Below are 23121 nucleotides of genomic sequence, written 5' to 3' on the forward strand. Positions count from 1 at the left end.
TTTAACGAACAAAGACATACAAAAAATAAAATGAAATAGTAAAAAAAAATATTAGGTAGCATTTGGTAGAATTTTAGAATTATGATTTGATAATAGAGTTGTATTTTAAGTTTGTAAGTTTTGGAATCATTATTTGAGTGTGAAAAATTTATTTGGTTATGCGTTTTGAAAAGACTTTTAAATTGAATTTGAAATGAATGATGTGACATATGATATTTGATTAAAAAACTTACTACTCATAATCAGACACACAACCCAAAATTCTATTCAAAACTCATAAAAAAAATTAAAAAATTACGAAAATATTTTTTATTTAAAATATAAAAATAACAGGTGAAAAAAAAAATGAATATTGTTCCGGTTAACAAGCCGATCAACCGGCTTAACATCCGAGGGGACATCCGGGAGAATGACTGGATAGACATGTTTTCAAAAGTAGGTGTGGAATTAATGTTTGAAAATCCTAACCAAACAACGTACTCAAACCCAGGTATGGAATTAAGTTTCCAAAACTCCACCAACTAGATAGACGAAAGGGATGGCAATGGTGGTGGTTTGTTGGCAGCACTGCGGTGACGGAAAGAAGGAGAGAGAGAGACACACACAGCGACGAAGGAAAAAGAGAGGTGGTGGTCTGCGATGAAATAGGCAGATAGAGGCAGCAGTTTATAAAAAAAGAGGAAGAGGGAGGTGGCGGTCTATGGTGGAAGAGAAAGAGAGAGACGTCAGTCTACGAGGAAGGGAGAGTAGAGAAAGAGAGTAAGAGGGAAGAAAGAGAGATAGAGTGGCTTGTTAGGATTTTTACCGTATGGAGATATATATATATATATATATATAAGAATGGTATTTTAGTTATTTTGTTTTAACTTGTTCTTATTGACAAGCTATTTTTGTGTTTAATCCTTTGGTTAAAAAAATTCAACTTTAAATTTTTGGCCCAAGCCCCCAACTAATAATTATTAAATCCAACACCTTTTTTTTTTTTAAATTCTTGTCACATCAATTTATAATAAAAATTTATTCATATGATAATATCAAAATAACAATTACAATTATTGATACAATTCCGTGGCGTACACTTACTCTGGAAGCGAGTGGGTTTAGTTAATGGCTTTGTTTGACAAAGACCAAAACTAGAATTTTTAAGCTAAAATTTATAAAAATATAAAATAGGTTAAAATAATCTACAAGATAAAATATCACATCAAATTATAATCATTTTATTTTTTGGACAAATTACAAACACCCCTTCGAGATTTGGTAAAAATACAGATTCTCTCTGAGGTTTAAGAAATTACAAATTACCCCCTGAGGATTAAATTTTCATAACAAATTAGGAAAAATTAGGGGAAATCTGTATGAAAATAAAAATCTCAGGGGCAATTTGTTATGAAAATATAAATCTCAGGGGGCGGGATGTAATTTCTCAAACCTTAGGGAGAAATCTGTATTTTCACCAAATCTCGAGAGAAATATTTGTAATTTACCCTTATTTTTTTTCTCACAAATATTATATCTAATTACAAAAAAATTCATTTATCTTTCTAAATAAAAATTTTATAACTTATTAAAATACTCAACTTTCCCCATAAAACCAATTAAACCGAAGTAATGTTAGGAATCCTCAAAAAAAAAAAAAAAAAAAAAAAAAAAAAAAAAAAAAAAAAAAAAAGAAGAAGAAGAAGAAGAAGAAGAAGAAGTAGTAACGTTAGGAAGCCCAAATGTTGTGGATACGGATGGTGTAGATCTATATTTACGTGAAAAATAATGTTACTGGGTCATAATTTTTGTGATCATAATGGTTCAAAATTGTCAAAATCATATCGTTTTGACATGTTTTGCACTCAAAACGACGTCTTTTTGACAATTTTAAACTATTATAACCACAAAAATTATGCCCCAAACATTTTCCTTACGTGGAATATTTAATAAGGAATTTGATAAAATTTTTGGAAAATGCTAGAGGTCCCAAATTTTCTACCAAATAAATGACCAAATGTCTCACATGGGTGTGGGACCCACAAAATTGCGGATCTCACACCCATGTGAGACATTTGGTCATTTGTTTGGTAGAAAATTTGGTATCCCTAGCATTACCCAAAATTTTTAGAATCGTCACAAAAAAGACGGCTTTGATTGTCAACGCCGACGTGGCGACAGTCCATGGTGATCTCAGCTACCCGCCACGTGTCACATTTCCATTGGTCCACCTATTCTCCGGCCCACTGTTCCCTTAACTTTAACCAAACCCCCCTCCTCCTCTTCCTCTCTCCTCCCATTCATTCCTATCGCTCCTTCCTTTGCAAGAGAAAGATTCGCTGTGTCGAGAAAGGTATGTATATTAATCCCTCTCTCTGAGAGTTAGGGTTTAAGGCTTTAGATCTATGGTTGTCAAGTTAATTGCGTGCTTGTTTGTATTGTTTTTCTTTGTAGATCTGAATTCGTTGACTGTTTTGGTTGATTGATTTGTCGTTCTGATTCTAGTAGTATAGCGATTGATTTGAATTAAATTTGTTGCAAGTGTTTACAGTTCGATTTGTTGTGGTGTAAACCACAGTGCGGAATTGTGGGAAAATGAAAGAAATTGAAAATTATAAAAGTACCTATGTATGGGGTCTGGAAATGGATAGAAATACAACATTAGATTCAAGGCTGTGTATGTAGTTTTTGTCTACTCTGTTTTCTTGACAAAGCAAAAAGTGGATTAGAGACTTACAGTAGTCTGTTTGGTTGCTGAGAGTATGTAGAAAATGGAGATGAGTGAGTTGTTGATTCTTTTAACTTAAAAGCTAATAAAATTTTACTGGATCTGATTCGTCTAGTTTAGGGCATTGAAGCTCAAAATTGTCAATTGACTCTCAAAATATTTTATTATTATTATTTTTTTTTTTTTGTAATTAGTTTAAATTGCATGTCAGTGCTTTGGATGTTTTAAATCTATTAGAGGTTTTTTGTGTTTAGAACATATTTATGAAGGATATGTGTGGAATTACTTTGCAGAAGTAGGTATTAGTGTAGCATAGCAAATATGGTGGCAACTGAAGCATCACGTGAGGAGAATGTTTACATGGCCAAATTGGCCGAACAAGCTGAAAGATATGAAGAAATGGTTGAATTTATGGAGAAAGTGGCAAAGACAGTGGATGTTGAGGAGCTGACTGTGGAGGAAAGGAACCTCCTTTCCGTGGCTTACAAGAATGTGATTGGGGCTAGGAGGGCTTCTTGGAGAATTATCTCTTCTATTGAGCAGAAGGAAGAGAGCCGTGGAAACGAAGATCATGTCTCTATTATCAAGGAGTACAGGGGAAAGATTGAGGCAGAACTCAGCAAGATCTGTGATGGGATTCTGAACCTTCTTGAGTCACATCTCATTCCTTCTGCCTCATCTGCAGAGTCCAAGGTGTTCTACCTTAAGATGAAGGGTGATTACCACAGATACCTGGCTGAGTTTAAGACGGGGTCTGAGAGGAAGGAGGCTGCTGAGAGCACTTTGTTGGCTTACAAGTCTGCTCAGGTGGGTTGTCATTGTGCCATTAGTGACATTTTTAATTTTATTAACATGCCCATATTGCTATACATGATAAAGTTTATTTGTGCTTTCTTTGGTGAAGGATATTGCTTTGGCTGACTTGGCTCCTACTCACCCAATAAGGCTGGGACTGGCTCTTAACTTCTCTGTTTTCTACTATGAAATCCTCAACTCCCCAGATCGTGCTTGCAATCTTGCAAAGCAGGTATTGCTTATTTAATTGCTTTAAGACCCTTACTTCTGACCCTCCCAAAACCCTGGGACTGCCCTTTTCTTATTTGTTTGCTGTTCCCATTTTCCTTTCATCGCTTGATCGATGTAACTTATTTGTATTTTCTTGGGGCATGTGCTGGGTTGGATATTTTGTCAAATATTAAGAGATAGGATAGGAAATATGGAATCTCACGTTAAGGCCATGTTTGTTTACCGGTGTGGGAGGGGGGATTGGAGTGCTATGGCTGTGGATCCCGCCCACAACTTGTTTGGTGGTGTTTTGGGAGGGGAGAGTAATAGTCCGACGGCTTAGTAATCTCTCTACTAGGTTGTTTGGTGGTGTTTTGGGAGGGAGGAGTAACAATCCAACGAGCTTAGTAATCCCCCTTAGGAGGGATTAGCTTGGTTGGATTTTAGGTAAGATTAGAAAAATAGTGAGCGGATTGAGTCTATTATATATAAAAAAATTATTTTTTTAATTTTATCTTTTTTACCAAGTGCACTTGTTTGTTTTAATGTAGAAATAATTTTTTTTTATTTATTTTATATAAAAATATCACTAATTATCTCCCACACTATCGTCATAACAAACACACTTTTACTTAATCCTCCCACTAACAATCCCCACATTAACAATCACTAACCATCCTCTCACTAACAATCACATCTAACTTAATCCGCCAAACAAACGTGGCCTAAGTTTGTGGAATCTCACATCAAGTTTGAGACCTCAGGTTTAGATGAGCAGTCTTTTCACCTATAAAGATACTTTGGGCTCGTTTAGGAACCTGGCTATTTTAGTTGGTTTTTTGGTTATTTTAGCTTGGCTAAAAAAGTTGTGTTTAAGATGATAGTTGGCTTTTTATTTAGATGATTTTGATGGTTGTGAGAGAAAAAGTGAAATGATTATGATTTAGAGCATTTCCAACGGTGGACCAAATTTTTCACCAAATTTGAGTAAAAAAAAGCCAATTTTCTTAATCTGATATGGCTTGCTCCAACCGTGCATCAAAAGGGAAGTGGTCGACCGGTTGGTTGACCGGCCGATCGACCGGTAAGGCCAATTTTTGTTTTATAAATTTTTTTGAACCATTTGAACTAGTAATTTGAACCATTTGAACCAGAATCGAACACAGTTTTTGCATGAGCTGGGTGACCGGTTGGTCAACTTGGTGGTCGACCAGGGGGTCGACCACTTAGTGTAAAATTTTCACAAATTTCTGCTTTAACGGCTATGCACAGTGAATTGGTGAAAGGAGCAAGCCGTCCTCAGTTTGGTGAAACCTTTGATGTGTTCTCAATTTGATACCAATTTGCTGAAACCATTGGAGCTCCAAAAAGTGATTTTTTTACCAAATTTCAAATCTAATGCAATGTTTGATGAATCGTTGGAGATGGCCTTAGATGTGACATTTTGTGTTATTGGCTATTTTAGCTTATTTTGTCTTTATTGGCTATTTTAGCCAAAGAAAGCCACCAAACCAACTTCCCAAACACTTAGACATGGGAATTAGTGAAAAGGAGATGCAATCAAGAAAACTTGGTTGGATCTGACATGGATATGCTAGTGTTAAGGTAACAAAGAAGCTCTCCTGATAAAAGATAGGTTGACAAAATGTAGATCTGCGTTCATTTCTAATAGAGCTCAATGGTAGTAAGTCATTTTTTTAGGACTCCTCTATTTTACAGCGTCTTGATCAATAGTCCTTTGTTTCAACCAAATTTAGGATGCTATAGGTGCATGGTGTTTACACTAGCTTCTTCTTTGGTCAGAACTTTGTTTTGATTTGAGTTCCATATTGAAAGTAAAAGGCACAAGAAAGTGACTCACCATTTCCGGTTTTGATCATTGCTCTGCCTTCCTGATTTAGAGATTCTGCTTGGAAGTGTAATGTTTATGTCTCCAGTGGGAGGGTGGCACCCTTGCTTTTAGGTGCTACTTCCATTATTATTTTCACCTTGTGTGTATTGGATGGGTTCCCAACTGTGAAGACTAGCAGTTTGGTGCTAAAGTACGAATCAAAATTTGTCCATAGCAGACAAATTCTTGAACTTTTGGCTTTGATATTCAATGCTTTTGTTTTGTGGGATGCATCTAATCACCATGCTATTTGTCATTATTAATTCTTCATTAGATGTTGTCCTTGCGCTTTGGTTTCATGTATGTGAATAACATCGCATATGTGCTGTTCTGTTAATTATTATTTTTTCTTTGGTTGGTGCATCAGATGTTTGGAAAGGGCTCAAATTCATGAACTAATTGGATCATAGAAACATAATACAATGGAATGATGATGTCATGAGTATTTAGTAGTTTGCAAATCTTGTATGAGTTGTTTCTTTGTTAACCAAGCAATAATCTTCACGGAAAGGAGATTGAACTTTTATAGCAATTGGATTTTAGGTTCTGATCCTATATTAGATGTTGTTCAAGAATTTTCGCTAGGGAAAGGAAGAACTTGGTGCATTTTCTTTCCTCCGTTTTATTGATTGTCAAACTTAAGAAGGAAACTATATTTTTTGTAATTGATAGAGAATGAAATTCTTGAAGAGTAAAGTGAGACTTCTTGATAAACAATCAATAACATGGAAGACCTCTTTTGTTCATCAGAGGAATAGACTAGGGAGTGAGGGCTTGGATAAGTCATAGTTGTTAAGGCGTGCTTAGGCTCCAAAAAAGCCCCCAGGCTCATCAAGGCTCAAAGAAAGCGCTTCATTATCTGCTAGGCCAGGCCAGGCCCTGCAGTTCGACCAGGCCCACATAAAGTACTCAAGCACACGCCTTTTAGTAGGCTCCAAGTCCAAGCTCTTCAAGGTGCTCCTTTTTTAATAATTGAATTGTCTTTTTCGTAATATTTTTATTTTTCAATAGTCACTAATTGATATGCTTTATGTTATATCCACGTTGTTTTAGAATTTAGATAGATAATATTGTTTAATTATTTTTAAGATATATATATATATATATATATTATTTTATTTTAGATTCATAAGCTTATTATTTGATTAGTTGAAATAGATAACTCTAGTGCTTAATTTTTTTTGTGTAGTATAATTGTATAATATATATGTTACAACTAGCTTTGTCATTATTGGCAATGGGTATTTGATTTAGTGAATGTATATATACCAATTGAAAAAATTTGCATATCTAACTCTCTTAGTTTGTATGTCAAAAAATTCAGTTTTTCCACCCATTTTAATATCTTAAATTACTTTCATTTGGAAATATATTTAATATACATTCCAATTGCACATGCACCTTACTTCACTTCAGATCGTGCCTTATGTGGGGGCTAGCGCGTAGGCTGTAGGTGACCTTGACACTTTAGGCTTTTAACAACTTTGGGATAAGTGTACTCTGCCTGTTGACAAGGTAGGGACCTATATGGTTGGAAGTTTTAAAGGGAACATTCTTCAGAATGGAGGGAGATATGGACATGGGAGTGGTAATTTAAAACGCCTGGTTACACTATTCTATGGCTTCTGGTACATTGTTATTATGGAAGTTAATGATCATATTCATCGTTAAGAATGCACAAATCTTACCTTTGTCGCCTAGGACTTGAGTAAAGGAGACGACCTCAAGGATTCAAAGGTCATTTAGTCTGGAGATCTGTTTGTTTGTTATCATTTCACAAGTGATTTGTGAACTAATTGGTGAATTCCTTCCTTATTTTTTTTAAAATGTAGATAGAGTACAAGAGCTGTTTTGGTCACTAAGCAGATGGGAAATGATATAAGAAGTTCAGAGATGGAGTTTGTAAGCTAGATTTGGAGACACTCTATCTATGTAATAGGGGTTGGAGATTCTTCTACTCTATGCTGGAAAAGATGTGCTTTTGTCTTCTTGGGCAGGTTCGGAATACAGATTTAACATTGATCCTCTAGCATGCCTGATTTTTGATATTTTGTTGTGGAGGTTTCTTTTATGACCAAATAGCCTTTGGTTTGTGTCTTTCTAAGAGTTCATTTATTGAAATTATTGGGGAATTTGGGATTCATTAGTTTACCTTTTGGGGAAACTTATTGAGCTCAATGGAATTTCTTGAACCATTCATTCCATGACAATTGTGAGACATGGTTCTCTATTGGGTTCTACATTGAAGTTTGGTCCGGGGTGACTTTTGGCACGAGCTTCCTTTGAATCACTTATCCTTCCACACTTACCATTTTCTTAGAGGTGGAGATGCTAATGTTGATCTTATAGTTCTTCGATGCGTTGTTAGGAGCTCCAGTTAATAGAGTAATTCAGTGTTATTAAATATTAAAGGGAGATCCATACTTGTTTTTGGTTTATGTAATTTCTGTGTGTAAAATGCATGTTGGTATCTACATATTTCATTGGTAGCAATTCTCCTTTTGCATGTGATTGAGACACTTGTATTGGTAATGTGGTTGGTAGAAGTTATATTACGGGGGTGTTTGGGAAGCCAAAAATTGGTTTTTTTGGGCTAAAATTCACAAAAAAAAACAAAATAGTCTAAAATAGCCAATAAGACAAAATGTCACATCAAACTCATAATCATTTTACTTTTTCTGTTACAAACATCACATCCAACTACAAAAAATCCAACCCTCTTCCCAAATACAATTAGTTTAGCCTACTAAAATAGTCAAAAACTAAAATAGTCTACTAAAATGGCCAACTTTCCAAACGAGGCCTACATGTTACAATTTTGTGCCATAGAATTGAAGTATGGACAGATGTGAACAAGGTTTCAACTTTTGATGTAAAAGTCTGTCTTTGCAATTTATTTATTTATTTATAAATATCCCTCTTTACAATACGTGACTGTGTCACTGAATTTATGGATATGTTATGGCTGCTAAATTTAGGCCTATAATAAAGACCCTTAAAACCATGGTTAATGTTTTCAATTGGTTTTGATGTCTAAACTATTTGATTATATTGTCTCATTGTAAAACCCATTTTCCTTCCTTGGCAGGCTTTTGATGAAGCTATTTCTGAGCTCGATACATTGGGTGAGGAATCATACAAGGATAGCACATTGATCATGCAACTTCTCCGAGACAACCTGACATTGTGGACATCTGATATCGCGGTCCCTCTCTCTCTCTCTCTAGCCTATATATATATTTGTGTGTGTGCGTGCTTGCATATGTGCTTGTGTTCTCGCATGTGTATATAATGAATATGTTGGTCATCTATTAGTGCAGTGTTAACCTGTAGCAGGGTCTAGAGTGCTAGCTTGATTCATGAAATGAAATCCTGGCTTGATCATTGCCATACAAAACAAACTGGCTATACTGAACTCCAATTATATTTTCCCAAAGACTGAATTCCTGTTGCGGAGCTTACCAAATATCAACCAGAACTAGTTTCTAAATTTAGCATGGATTGAGTCGCATAAACTCCCAATCCAAACTATTTTTGGCTTCAGTTGTTCCCAACTTAATTAGCCCTCAAGCCTACTTTTGGTGCCAAGGTCCATGAAATAGTCTTGGAGCTCACTCAAGGTTGGCTTGGTGTGGATTCCTAAATAGTATTTCGACTCGAGATGAAGTCAATGCACTTGTTACATGCTTCGTGTGGATATGCATATCTTTTTTATAATTTTTTCTCGTTATAGTGTTGTTTTTTTCATTGATGTTTTTTTGTTTTTTAATTTTAAATTTCAGGATGAAGGTGGGGATGAGATCAAGGAAGCTTCAAAACGTGAGTCAGGAGAGGCACAGTAGTGACATGCTTGTATTAGATGTACTTTTATCATTTGTGACCTTAATATAGATTGCTGCATTTGGGTGGTTGTAGAAAGACTTGATGTATTCGAAGATCTCCGAGTACTGGTGTGCTCAGGGGTTTGTAATGCTTCTATATAGGTTATAAGCTTGTTATTAAGGCATACCGAAAGAATATGGTTTGGTGGTTGATGACTGTTATTCAAGACAGTCCTTGAATCAGTGATTTCTTGTTCGAATACAATGGCTTGAGGTGATTGTTATTTCTTTTGATCCTCCTTTTTCTTTTTCTTTTTCTTTTCTGGGCGCGTGTGGTCTTGATAAATAATTGGGAAAATTACAATTCAGGGGGGTTTTCAAAAATTATTACACATTAGTTAAAAAGTTTATGATTTTAATTATTCATATTTATCATATATATATTTGTAAATAATTTTTCTGACTACCACTAATGGATAATTCCCCTTAAGTAATTTAGTGGTTACAGTTGTTTGGATGGTGATTGAGACCAAGGAGATTTTTTTGGGAACTTTTTTTTCCTTTAAATTTTTATTCTTCTTGCATTTTATTTTATGATACACCAATTAAACTGAGTAATTTAATGAGGATTTTACAGATGCTAGCCTGCAATTTCTGGAGTTGGATTGGTTTTTGTTTTGTGGAAGATATTGACTAGGACACCAAGTGGAAGATGCAAAGACACCAGGAAGCTATTGATTAGAAAAATGATTGCTTTTGGATGAATGAATGTAAGCAAGTTGTCACCGACTGGGCGCTTGTCATCCTCTTGAGTTTGCGAATGGTACTGCATACCCCGTATATTATGCCCAAGGACCAACGCAGGAGATGTAATAGGGATCTACTCTGTCTGCTTTGCCGCTCACAGATTAATGCACTTGCAAGGTATTTGGTGTAAAACTTGCATCCACAATAAGTCGGTACGTGACATGCTACCAATGCTAGTCCCTGACGCCCTCGTCAGGGGACATTACCTTGCCTGCCTCTATGCTTGTCTATTCTCGTCCTCACGGGAAACCCACACTATACGGATACCATCCTTCGTGCGGACCCTACAATGAAGGTGCTTAGTGTAAGTCCCACGTAACGTCTCCATCACAGTGCCCTTAGGCTGGCTCTAATACCACTTGTCACGGACTAAGCACTTGTCATCTTCCTGAGAAGCCGGCTCCATAAGTGGTATTACATACCCCGTGCATTATGCCCAAGGACCAATCCAAGAGATGCGATAAGGATCTACCTTGCCTGCTTTGTCGTTCACAAACTAATGAGCTTGCAAGGTGCTTGGTGTAGAACTCGCATCCCTAGTGAGTCGGTACGTCACATGCTATCATCGCTAGTTCCTAACACCCCCATTACGGGGAGATTACCCTGCCTGCCTCCATGCTTGTCCGTTCCTTTACCTAGGGAAAAACCTGCCCCAGCATGGACACCACCCTTGGTGCGGACCCCACAATGAAGGTGCTTAGTGTAAGTCCCACGTACCGTTCCCATCATAGTGCCCCTAGGCTGACTCTGATACTAGGAATGGCAACGGGGCGGGGTGGGCCGGGGCGGGGCCGGGGATCGCACTCCCCTTCCTCGATCCCCGATGGCAAAAACCCCCCCATCCCCGGCCCCGATCCCCGACGGGGAAGTTATTATCGTCCCCATCCCCGTCCCCTGACGGGAATCGGGTTTCCCCGACCCCGATATTTCCCCGGCCAAAAAAAAAAAAAACAAACAAACAAAAACAAAAACAAAATCAACGTCAACATCAACATAGATCATGATGATCTAAATCCAACACACAAATCCAAAACACACTATTCAACAAATTCAACACACAGATCCAAAAAAAATTATAGATCTACTAAACATTTATATATATATAAAGATCTTGAAAAAAACATTTAGATATGTTAAAAAAAAAAAAAAACGATCTGAATCCATATATATAAAGATCTATATCTATAAAAAAAAAACATTTAGATATGTTAAAAAAAAAAAAAATTAGATCTGAATCCATATATATAAAGATCCTGATTTTTCAAAAAAAATCATAGATCAGTTTGTTTCAGATCTATATCTATAAAAAAAACATTTAGATGTGCTTCAATCATTATAGATCTGTTTCAATCATCATAGATCTGCTTGTGTTCAGATGCTTCTTCAATGGCTTCAGATGCTTTTTCACGGTGAGTGAGTGAGAGGGAGAGAGAGATGAGAGACGGTGAGCACGACAGAGATCAGAGACGGTAAGTGAGTGAGCGCGAGAGAGAGATGGGAGAGGAGAGAGAGAGAGAGAGAGAGACAGACAGTGGAGGAGAGAAATACTCTTCCTAGAAGAGAGATGTGAGGAATGGAGAGAGAGAGTAGATCAAATGAATAAAGATGAGAATAAAAAAGTATATATCAAATGAATAAAGATAGAGATGAGAATAAAAAAGTATATATATAATGCATATATCATCCAGGGGACAAACGGGGCGGGGCTGGGGCCGGGGCCGGGGCCAGGACTGAAATATGTATCCCCGTCCCCGGCCCGAAAATCATCGGGGATTTATTTTTTATCACCATCCTCGGTCCATCGGGGTATTTTTCGGGGAATAACCGTTATATTTGAGATTGGGGGGTCGAGTCCCCATCGGGCCGGTTTCAGATTGCCATCCCTATCTGATACCACTTGTCGCAGACTGGATGCTTGTCATTCTCTCGAGAAGTCGGCTCCATGAGTGGTATTGCATATCCCGTGATTTATGCCTAATGACCAACCCAAAAGATGCAATATGGATCCATCTTGTCTGCCTCGTCGCTCACAAACCAATGCACTTACAAAGTGCTTGGTGTAGAACTTGCATTCCTAATGAGTCAGTACATGACAAAGCTTTGATTCTTTATGGTTTCTAGTTGTTAGCAAGTCTTTCATCAGGTTGTGAAAATGTTGATATGTATTGTAGACTTTTGGGTTTTATTGTTGTTCTTCATCAGTAAAATACAATAGCAATGGGCTTACCCTATACATGAATCATTCTTTGGACAACATATATTAACATAAATATAATGAGACATATCGTATAAACATAAAACTCATTTGTTTGGCCACTTCAGCAGCCAGTCTAGAATAGGATTGCTGTGGGTCCCACCCATAGCATGTGTTGGTGTTGTTTGAGAGGTTGGCTTCACAGTCTGAGCGGCTTAATGGGTTTACCATATACATGAATCATTCTTTGGACAACATATATTAACATAAATATAATGGGACATATTGTATAAACATAGGCCTCGTTTGTTTGGCCACTTCAGCAGTCGGTCTGGAATAGGATTGTTATGAGTCCCACCCATAGCATGTTCGGTGTTGTTTAGGAGGATTGGCTTCGCAGTCTGAGCGGCTTAGTAATCCCTTTCAGTAAGGGAATTAGCTTTTTTGGGAAACAAGTGGGATTAAGAAAATAGCAAGCGACTTCAATCTGTTCGGTTGTTTGCATGGACATTTGGTATAGTGCAATTATATATATATATATATATATTTTTACGAATCCCAAGCGTACCTTTTGTTTTAATATTTATTTTAATTTTTTTAATATAAAAATAATTTTTAAATTTATTTTATTAAAAATATTTTAATAATCTCATCATTAATCATCTCCGACACTATTATCAAAATAAAAATATTTTTACTTAATTTTTTCACTAATAATTTTTACATCAATAATCTCTTCATTAACAATCTTCTCCAATCTAATTTATTAAGGGGTTGTTTTGAATGACCTAAATAAGTATATTTTTTATCTTTTTACGAAAAGATGTGTAAAAGAATAAAGAAGTAATGTGATGAAGAAAAGATAAAAATATGAATTATTTTAGAATTGTCAAACTTGACCTAAATAAACGTGGCCATAACGGGGAGAGAGACAGAAAAAGAGTGAAGGAGCTGCTCACCGAGAGAGCGAGGGAGACAATTTGAGTTGAAATTTTGTACAGTAGTTTTTTTATAAAAAAAAAACTTTATTACTCCCTCCGTCCCAAAATAATGGTCTCTTTTGGGGAATTCAACTTTTTTTGGTAGTACAATTATTACATTTGAAAAAAGTTGATTTTCTAAATTACCCTTTTGATAGTACATTTTTTGAGAATATCAATGTCATAATTGTACTTTTTATATTGTTTATTAATTTAAAAGAAGGGCAAAATAGGAAATTTACATTATTTTTGTACTTATTTTTGAAGAGGGACTAATATTTTGGGACAATGAAAAATGGAATAAGGGACTAATATTTTGAGACAGAGAGAGTACCATCCTTTCACACTCTTGATATTTGTAATTATCATTGGAGCACTAGTGTGGCATAAAGGTTATGCAAACTTGATGTCATCTTTTTTGTTTATTTGACGTTTTGTTTTTAAGTTACATGTTTTAATTATAGATTATTATATTATTTTTTATTTTTTTACAAATATTTTTTTTTATAAAACATTGAAAAATTATTAAAATAATTTATTCCTAAATGAGGCAGGAGTCATTTTGGCGAGGATACTGAGCCCTTAACAAACAAGATTGAATTCAATTTTTATTATTTTTTATCATATAACATAATATTTTTTTAATATTTTCATTTGAAATTGATTGTAATTTTGTTGTTAGTTTTGTGTGTCAGTCGCATGACTTTCCTATATATATTAGTACTGTATTTGGTTGAAAAATTTGATGTGAGATTTGAAAAGGGAAATAAAAAGGATAGGTGAAATGTGAATAAAATATATCTACATTTCATCTAGTTTCACACATATTTTTTTATTTCTAAATCCCCCTATCAAACAGATGAAAATCATGTTAACAATTAGGGTACTTTTTATAAAAATAATTAAAGATTAATTGAAAATTTTAGGCATATACTTGTGTACTCAGATGTATGATGGACTGGTTTCAAAAAATCCCGCCCACCCACCTCTCTTTTGGGCCACGAACTAGCAGGAAAAATCGAAAAGAAAACGCCAATTCCACTTGGCGCCACTCCAATCTCTCCAAATTCCCAATTCTCTCTCATTTTTGAATTTCGTAATCTCCCGCCATACGTACACCCAGAAAACAAGAAATAGACACGAAAGAAAAACTCCATCTGTTATTTGTGTGTGTGTGTCCTTGCAAGTTGCAACAACTATCAAAGCCAACAAAGGAAGAGTAGTAAAAGAGTTTTCCACAAATGGCGGTGGTTACTTCAAGTTCTGCTTCCAAACAGAAGCTGAACTCGGCTGATCATCAGAATAATAATGGCAAGAAGAGCAAGGAAGACAAGTCTCGGAAACAATCTGATAATGGTTGTGATTTGCCTGCGAAGCGCACCAAGTGTCCAGGTGTTCGTCTCGTCGGCGGTCGAATCTACGATTCTCAGAATGGAAAGACTTGCCATCAGGTGTTCTGTCTCAACCCTTATTTTTTTTTCTTCTTTCTGTTTGTTTCACGGGAAACACCAAAGGAAATCCGAGGAACTTAGAATACTTCTCACACATAAATACGTTATTGCCGTCGTAATAATTGGTTTAAAACGAAGGATTTTACGTCAGTTAACAGTTGATTTTATGATTTGAACTTGTTTTCTGTTGTACATTAAGATCTCGACTGACGAAACCTTCGTTTTCTGTTAGTTAAATGGGAAAATTCCTAGGAAATCGAAGGAATACTCTCTCCCTCTCTCACACACACACACACACACATGTATATATACTTTTTCGCTATTGTAATTGGTTTAAAACAAAGGATTTACATCAGCTAACAGTTGTTTTATGATTTTGAACTTTGTTTTCGTTGTACGTCAAGATCAGATTTGGAATTGTGTAGGTTTCATAGAAATTTTCCTACCTTTGAGCATATTCTCTCTCTTTTTCTTCTTTTACTCAAATTTGAATCAAACATTGACTAAAATCTTTATTTGACATGAACCAGTCCAATGTACAAAATCAGATTTAAGCATAAATTTGAGAAAAAGCTTCACCAATGGTAAAGTGGTAAATTTGAGAGCCATAAAATAGTATTGAAATTTTTGCGTAAACATTTGAGTCTCCTTGATTTGGGTAAAAATTTCAATAAAACTCAATTTTGTATAATTTTGGGTCAATGAGTGGAGATTGTTTTGAGTGATTTTACCCAAATCATTTTTAATTTGAATTATATAGGATCTCATATTTTATTTTAATTTTAATTGAACTAAATCATTTTTGCAGTGCCGTCAAAAAACCATGGATTTTACAGCTTCCTGCAAGAATCTGAAAATGGACAAACCATGTACAATCAAGTTTTGCCACAAATGCCTTTTGAACAGGTTCAATATAGTGATGTGCTTGACTATATTATATCTCTATTTTGTGTAGTATTCTATGCAATCAATTAAATTCGTTTTCCATCAGATATGGAGAAAAGGCAGAAGAAATGGCAGGTTTGGAGGACTGGAATTGTCCAAAGTGCAGAGGCATCTGCAATTGCAGTTTCTGCATGTAAGTGTTTGTTTTGTGAATTTTTCTACTGTTGACCGGCTTACAAGTGTTTTGAAATAAAATTTGATCTTTTCAGGAAGAAACGAGGACACCGACCTACTGGCATACTTGTGCACACAGCCAAGGCAACTGGTTTTTCCTCTGTTTCAGAGCTGCTGAATGTTAAAGGCCCTGAAAATTTTGGTATTGACAAGATTGTAAAAGCTGTGGATGTTAGTCCAAGAAAGGCTGCTGCTTCAAGCACTGTACGTTAATTCTTTTCTGCCAACAGCATGCAGCATTTATATTTCTAGAATGTATTATTGTTGGCATGTGTCTGTTGATGTTTTCATACCAATTTGTTTAAACAGGAAACTTCTGTTGCTTTGCCTACAAAGCGGGGAAAGGAAAATTCTTTTAGAGTTTACAATGATTCAAATTTACGTCCTCTACATTTGGCACCAAGCCCCAATGAGAAAAAACAAAAGAAAATGAAGCATGAAGGGTTAAAGGAGATGCGAGATGGCAACCGGGACAATAGGGTTTTGTTGAAGGAGAGCAGCCCCAGAAAGCCTCAGATTGATGAGGAGATAAACCCCCAAGTTTCCAATGGTGTTTTCAAGAAAGAGTTGAAAACTAGTAGGAATTTTGAAAGTGTTCTAGAAGAGAAAAATAATCTGAATACAAGGGCTTCTAAGGGAATTTCATCCAATCTAATTGGATGTGAAAGTGAAACACAAAGGGATAGCAAAGTCCACAAAGATGCAGAATTGTTGGACGTCCAGAAGCTTGATAAAGATGGAGCACAGCCCACGATAGTTGTGGATTCTTGCAGAGTTCAAACAAATGCTGTGAAGGTCCAAAATAAAGATATTGATGCTGACATTTCATTGCCTCTGGGCACTGAGCTGACAACTGTAGCTGGCCTTGACTTACCACCAGAAGATGTTGGCCATGCCTTGCAATTCTTTGAATTCTGTGCTGCTTTTGAGGAGGCAAGTGAACTTTAATTCTTTTTATGATGGGAGAATAAATGCAACTTAGCATCTGTTGATATTACTTGCAGTATAATGTTTTGTAGGCATTTCTGCCGCCCAAATATTAGTAGTTGTTGAATAGTGGTATATTGCTGTGTCGGATACAGACATGCCATCGACATTTGTTTGTTTTTTTGAAATTTATGTTTTTATTTCATTGAACATATTTGGGGACAAGTCAAAGACATGTCTTGCATCCAAACATGCCATAGGACACATTTGGGTTTTATTACAATTCTACAAAGGTGGGTTGGATGTCAAACAAAATATTTGAAAACAAGGTGGAAATTGGACAAAAAAAATTGTTGCCGAAGATGTTGGATTTTCAATGTCTCCAATATGTGCCCTAGTATTGACTTGACAGAGGTAGAGAGCATATCTTCTTAAAAGAAACCAGTTGTCCCTCTTATCTTTGATTTACGCTAATTATGTGGAATTTTTAGTGCGGACTTTTGGTAAATGATAGCATGATATTATTTATTACTTAAATAAAATAGTGGGAATTTAATTTATTTTTTTTATATATAGATGATGATCTATTTCATTGTTGAACTTAAATTCTTTTGACATTTGTAATTTATAGAGGTTTATGATTGATGAAATAGTGCTTTTTGTGTTGAATGAAGTTTAAATTATAGATCAAGTGGTTTTCTTATATTGAATTAGTTTTAATTTATTATTATTTTTTATTGTTTGTGGAGATAAATCAGCTACTAATTCCCGTATTCCCATTGTGTTTGTATCTTTTTTATTATTTTTTTTTATTTTTTAAATTGTTGTATACTTTTGAGCTTATTAAGTCGTAAGAACTAATATGTTAGAGAACATTTCTTGTTCCTAGTTGAGTTGACAAAGAACAAATTTCATTTAGTTTGATGTCTAATATGCATTGTATTTCCTTTGATGTTTACTGTCTGAGCCGTTCTCAAATAGTACTGATCAAGAGTAGTGTCAATTATTCTTTGTACTTTCATATATTCATTGATGTTTTACTAATGTGTTCTTGAGGAACAATGACTATAAACATCTGCTGCCATTTATTATTGCTTAAATATTTTGGTTTTTTTGTTGCCTTGTAGTACCCTTTTAATGATGTTGCCTTTCTAGACTAGCAATAAAACCAAGATTTTAGTAGCACATCAAATATTTTTCTCACTTTTTCCAATTCTCATTCTCCTTTGGGTAGATTCTTGATTTGAAAGAAGGGGAGCCTGAATATGTACTTCGAGAATTAATTCGTGGGGGACGTGGGCGGCGAGGAAAATATTCTCCAATTGTCCAGTTTCATATCCAGTTGCTGTCAATGATACAGAAGGACTTGGGAGAAGAGTATGAACATTGGCAATAGACCTTTGTAGCTAATCAAATCCCTTATAGTGGGGTAAATGTACTGATATCTGTTTTGTTTTTTGTTTAGCTCTCCAGTGATAACTTCAAAAGGTGGCAAAAATTCATGGCTACATGCTCTACAGAATTATGCCCTAAGATCCCAGTGTGTATTGGAAAAATTGAAGTTGGATGGGTTTGGCTGGGAAGCTAATGATTATGATAGTTTAGACTCCTCAAAAAGGCTTAGACTCTTAACTTTTCTATGTGATGAAGTTCTTTGCACTGCGTAAGTATAAGGTTTTGCACTTCTTTTTTTCAAGTCATCTGAACTTTTCTCTTACAATGCAGCAAATTATGGGAAAATAATTTTGATTTTTTGTGCAGAAAAATGAGAAGTTGGATAGATGATCAGAACTCAAAATTTGTTGAGAAGCAGAAGGAAGCAAAAGAAAGAGTTCTTGCTGCAAAACATAAGGTAACAACCATCATGGACATTTTTTTTGGGCCTTTGGACCTTGGGGCATAGAGTGATGTTCTTTTGAATTTTATTTTTTATTTTTTTAAATTGCTGCTCTGTACAGGAGAAACAGTTGAGGAACAAGATGCAGAATGAGGTGGCCAAAGCTATCATTGCAAAAAATGGTGCTCCTCTTTCGATTTTTGAGCATGAAGCTATTGTTTCTCAAATTAAAACTGAATCAGCTCAAGCTCATGCAGAGATGCTGCAGTTAAAAGACATGTTACTTAATGGTATGTTCTATAATTTTAAAGTGTTGTGTAATGCAAATAAGTTGAGTTGTACTGATTCTTGGGATGTTAAAGTTTGGCTTTCTAGATTTTGGGTAGAGGTTGAAGTTGACTTTGTTATATGTTGATCCGAGTTTGAGCTTCTTGTGATTCTAATTAGTATGTTAATTAGCTTAGGGTAGCATGTCATAGACCTGAGTCAACTTGTCTTTGTGGCATGTTAGATAAACTAATGTACAATTGAGTGTGTGTCCCAAGTGTTAGACTTTATGATTATTGATTAGAATTTAGGATTTGATATTTAGACAAGTTTGATAGTATACCTATTGATGTCATTTTGGATTTTGATTTTTACCATAAGATAATCATTAAGAGTGCTTTTATTAGCACCTACCAAAATTCTTTGGACTCTCTATTTCTTTGGACCTCAACCTTAAACTCTAAATTTTAATAATATTTTTTTAGACACTTCACTTATTATCAAATCTATTCATATTCATAATATTTTCTCAATGAAATGCACACTCACCTAATTTTTCATTCATCTCCTTTCCTAACTCACTCAATCTTTAGAGTTTAGAACTTCAGTTTAGTATAGAATTCTTGGACCCCAATCCTCTATTACTCTTGTCGCTGTCTTAGCCGTCAACGAAGCATTCTGACGACTCTCATCTTCTCTGAATGCTCTTAAGTGTTGTCGAATCAATAATCTCTCTCATCCTCTCATTATCGTCTTTTTCGTTGCTTTTTGTATCTTCGTCATCGCTGAGATCGATCAAAGGTACTCTAATTTCTACGGGATTTGCATAACCGTTTGCAAGATGAGAAAAAACAAAATTATCGTTTGAATCGCCATTAGAATCATCGTCTAAATCGCCATTAGAATTTTGACCTTGTTTGGTAAGGATCATTTCTAGCTTATTTCAGCTTTTAGCTTAATTTAAGTTATTTTGATGTGTTTGGTTCAGCTTAACAATACAATTTATAGCTTTTTGTAAGTCAAAAATCAAATTATTCTTTGAGTGGGGGAGGAGAAGTTTAATTTATAAGTTAAAAATCAGTTTATGTTTACAACTAAAAGTTATAAGCTGTTAGGTTATAAATTATAATCACTTTCTCATAGCTCTACCAAACAGGGTCTTTGAATGTAGCCTAAAACAATTTGTTCACCACTGTGTAGTTGAAAAAATATATTTTGTTCAGAATTGTTTTGTTGAACAATAATGATCCTGTCAGTATTGTATGTCCGAACAAAAATTATTCATCACTGTGTAACTTGAATCCATTCTAATTTACAACTTAAAATAACATGAATTAAATCCATTCAAAATACATAATTTAAATCTATTCCAATTCACTCTTTTTCATTCTAAGTTAGTTTAACAAAGAAAATTACATAATTGATTATCTGCATTAATGTTCAGAACTTATGTATTGAACGAAAGGATTATGTTCAGTATTGTATTACCGAACATAATTCTAACAGTTAGCAAATCAGTATCGAACAGTTCGAACGAAACAAGAACGACCGAAAACGATTGAGAATGTTAATACAAGACAAATAAACGACCGAGAATGACGACCGAGAATGTTGTCCTCGTTCTCTATTACTCTACACAGTGAAATAAGTGATGAAGTATACATTATATTTGAAGCAAAACTTTCAAGTTTAATAGCATTGATGATGGTGATAAAAATGACACATTTAGGATTTAAGATGATTATGAAAAATAATAGATTTATGGTTTATGTTAATTAGTTATAAAAAGTAATAGGTTTATGATTTACAAACATGGAATACGTATGGTTGAAGTTGGAGGTGGGGGTGAGTGCTCAATATTATAGAGTATTAGTTCTTATCGATAGGTGAGCGTTTTATTTAATAATGTCTTTTAATATAATTTTACTTTAGGGTATAATTGTAATTAAAAAAAATATAAAATGAGGGGTCCAAAGAATTTTGGCAGGTGCTAATAGCAGTACTCAATTATTAAACAGTGAAAATTTAAAATTTGGAGCTTCATAGTGCATTAAATTTACATTACATTGTTTTTTATCTTCCAAATTTTCTACTATATCATTTTTTTAAGCAGTTATTCAAGTTTTGGTAATACAATCTGACTTTCCCCTCTGCCAATAATTTCTGTAGATAAACAAAAATCTGATGCTGTTAGAACAGAATCTATTCTTTTGGACATTAAGGGGCGCACATATTGGAGATTAAAAGGATATTCTGATTATTCTAATGTTCTGCTTCAAGGTTATGTTTTAACTGTATTATTTCGTAATGTTTTTAAGCATTCATTTTGGAGTTTTAAATGTCAATCCTTTTTCTTCAATTTACAGATGTGGGAACCTGGGATGCAGTTCAGTCAGGTGAAAAATGGTTCACCTTTGATGTTGGACAGGAAAAAGAAATTGAAAAACACATTTGTTCTTTAAGGTAAATACAATTGTTTGTTTCACTTGTAGCCTGTAAGTGCATTTAGTCCACCTTATATGCAACAGTATGCATTTCTTGCATATTGTTTTAGGGCTCGTAGAATAATTTCATGATGTTATTGTGATGTTATTGTAAAACACAGGAATGCTAACCAAAAAAAAAAGAAAAGGTTTTTTGCTTACTTGTTTCTGACAATGGTATAAAATATGGTTTAAAATTAATTCTGAGCACTTTATTATACCTCAAGCAAGCTTTCAATGTAGAATTGTTAGTCTATATTGATCCATCTGTATTAATATTATTTTAGCAAGACTAGTTGTGTGCACTTTTATTCATGAAACGGTGTTGACAGGAATTATTACCTTTTCAAATTGTGGTTTTGCTTTTAGTTGATGCTTAACTTTCTTAGCATCTTTTTCCAGGAAAAGAAGGTTATGGTCTCAAAAAAATTATTGATGGGCTTCATCTAAAACTACTGAAGAGGAAATGATTTTGTAACTAATCCACCACCTTAAGTCAGTGCAATCAAGGTAACTGTTGGATCATCTCTTTCTCTAATGTTATTTGTCAGGTACTTGATTGGGCGTGGAAGTGGCACAGCTAAATTAATTTCACTATTTTTCGATTTAGTATTTGATGAGTGAAAGGAAAATGACATCACTTATGGCTATTCATATATATATATATATATACATTTCAAGTAACCAAACAAAATGAATTTTCTAAGCAATGCCCATTCATTCTCTTCCCATTTTTGCAGCCTAACTAAACAAATGCAAGGAATTTAGCTTCTCATTTGTTTTTTTTTGTTTTTTTCTAATTTTCTTTTCAGCAATGATTGAGGACCACAATTTTTGTAATTCAAATGGCTCGAAATTGCTAAAACGACGTCGTTTTGGCAATTTTGAGCTATTTGAGTCACAAAAATTGTGGCCCTCAAATATTTTCCTTTTTTTTTTTTATATTGTTACTTTAATTCAAGAACCGAACACAGCACCTTTAATTTAAGGAACCTTTATGAAGATAACTGTGACTTGTTTTGCCTTTGAGTCGATCAAATAAGATTAGCGCAACATTTTCCAATTTAAGACATGTTTCCAAGCTAAAACTAATACCATATCTGTCATTGTAGGGCAGATAGACAGACGGCAATGAAAATGATCAGCGGACTTTTGGCTTCAACCGTATCTACTCAGAAGGGTTCAGCAGTTCTGGCTTTCATTGTTTTTTGATGAATTGTATAATTGGAACTTTTTGAAGTTTGCTATGCTGTATGTTTTTGCTAATTGTTAGCTCTAAGAATATTGAATTAGATCAATCGGCCAATGTGTAACAACCTACGGAAGTTTATACTCCATTTTTGTTCTGTTTGCTGCTTGTATTATGGAGAAGCAAATAGATTGATGCTTTTATCATAAAATCCAACTTATTGCCTCATATGTGCATTTACATTTAGAGATGTGTTAATAACTTGCTTGAGTGCTACCTAAAAAGGTTGAAAAATAGACCTTAGCAATGGACCTTAACTTTGTAGGTTGTGTTCGGATTTGTGTATTTTGAAATGGAAAGATTTAAACATGAATCATTTAAGCAGTAATTCAAACTTTAAATATGATACTTTTAACATGAATTTTCATCTTAAATTTGAAAGT

At 34.7% G+C, this 23121-nt stretch overlaps 2 protein-coding genes across 5 annotated transcripts; both read left to right on the forward strand.

Annotated features, from left to right (window-relative positions):
• Window positions 1–2091: 2091 nt before the first annotated feature.
• Window positions 2092–9708, forward strand: LOC114295419 (14-3-3-like protein A). Its single transcript, XM_028239636.2, has 5 exons — window positions 2092–2332; window positions 3001–3514; window positions 3612–3734; window positions 8692–8808; window positions 9386–9708. Exons 2-5 carry the CDS (start codon window positions 3029–3031, stop codon window positions 9443–9445), a joined length of 786 nt encoding a protein of 261 aa, XP_028095437.1. The 5' UTR covers window positions 2092–2332; window positions 3001–3028; the 3' UTR covers window positions 9446–9708.
• Window positions 9709–14331: 4623 nt separating this feature from the next.
• LOC114321230 (uncharacterized) lies at window positions 14332–22906 on the forward strand. 4 transcript variants are annotated; one of them, XM_082867427.1, is made up of 13 exons: window positions 14332–14856; window positions 15665–15762; window positions 15848–15934; window positions 16011–16179; window positions 16285–16908; window positions 18137–18279; window positions 18368–18565; window positions 18664–18754; window positions 18861–19029; window positions 21176–21286; window positions 21373–21469; window positions 21892–21999; window positions 22602–22906. In XM_082867427.1, the coding sequence occupies exons 1-12, from the start codon at window positions 14647–14649 to the stop codon at window positions 21923–21925; spliced, it is 2031 nt and encodes a 676-aa protein (XP_082723553.1). In that variant the 5' UTR covers window positions 14332–14646; the 3' UTR covers window positions 21926–21999; window positions 22602–22906. The 4 variants fall into 4 exon arrangements, with proteins under 4 accessions (XP_082723553.1, XP_082723554.1, XP_082723555.1 ...); XM_082867428.1 differs by having other exon boundaries at window positions 14387–14856; window positions 22607–22906; XM_082867429.1 differs by lacking the exon at window positions 21176–21286 and having other exon boundaries at window positions 14387–14856.
• The last annotated feature ends 215 nt before the right edge of the window (window positions 22907–23121 follow it).

This window comes from Camellia sinensis, chromosome 4 (assembly GCF_055761805.1).
Source record: "Camellia sinensis isolate YWXY chromosome 4, ASM5576180v1, whole genome shotgun sequence".
Classification (NCBI taxonomy): domain Eukaryota; kingdom Viridiplantae; phylum Streptophyta; class Magnoliopsida; order Ericales; family Theaceae; genus Camellia; species Camellia sinensis.

Bases quoted from the DNA above. Each gene is read 5' to 3' on its own strand.
- LOC114295419 (XM_028239636.2), top strand. From the start codon at position 3,029: ATGGTGGCAACTGAAGCATCACGTGAGGAGAATGTTTACATGGCCAAA. The intron at 3,515-3,611 runs GTGGGTTGTCAT...TCTTTGGTGAAG, and splicing joins TGGCTTACAAGTCTGCTCAG to GATATTGCTTTGGCTGACTT. The intron at 3,735-8,691 runs GTATTGCTTATT...CTTCCTTGGCAG, and splicing joins CTTGCAATCTTGCAAAGCAG to GCTTTTGATGAAGCTATTTC.
- LOC114321230 (XM_082867427.1), top strand. From the start codon at position 14,647: ATGGCGGTGGTTACTTCAAGTTCTGCTTCCAAACAGAAGCTGAACTCG. The intron at 18,566-18,663 runs GTAAGTATAAGG...TTTTTTGTGCAG, and splicing joins GATGAAGTTCTTTGCACTGC to AAAAATGAGAAGTTGGATAG. The intron at 19,030-21,175 runs GTATGTTCTATA...TAATTTCTGTAG, and splicing joins AAAAGACATGTTACTTAATG to ATAAACAAAAATCTGATGCT.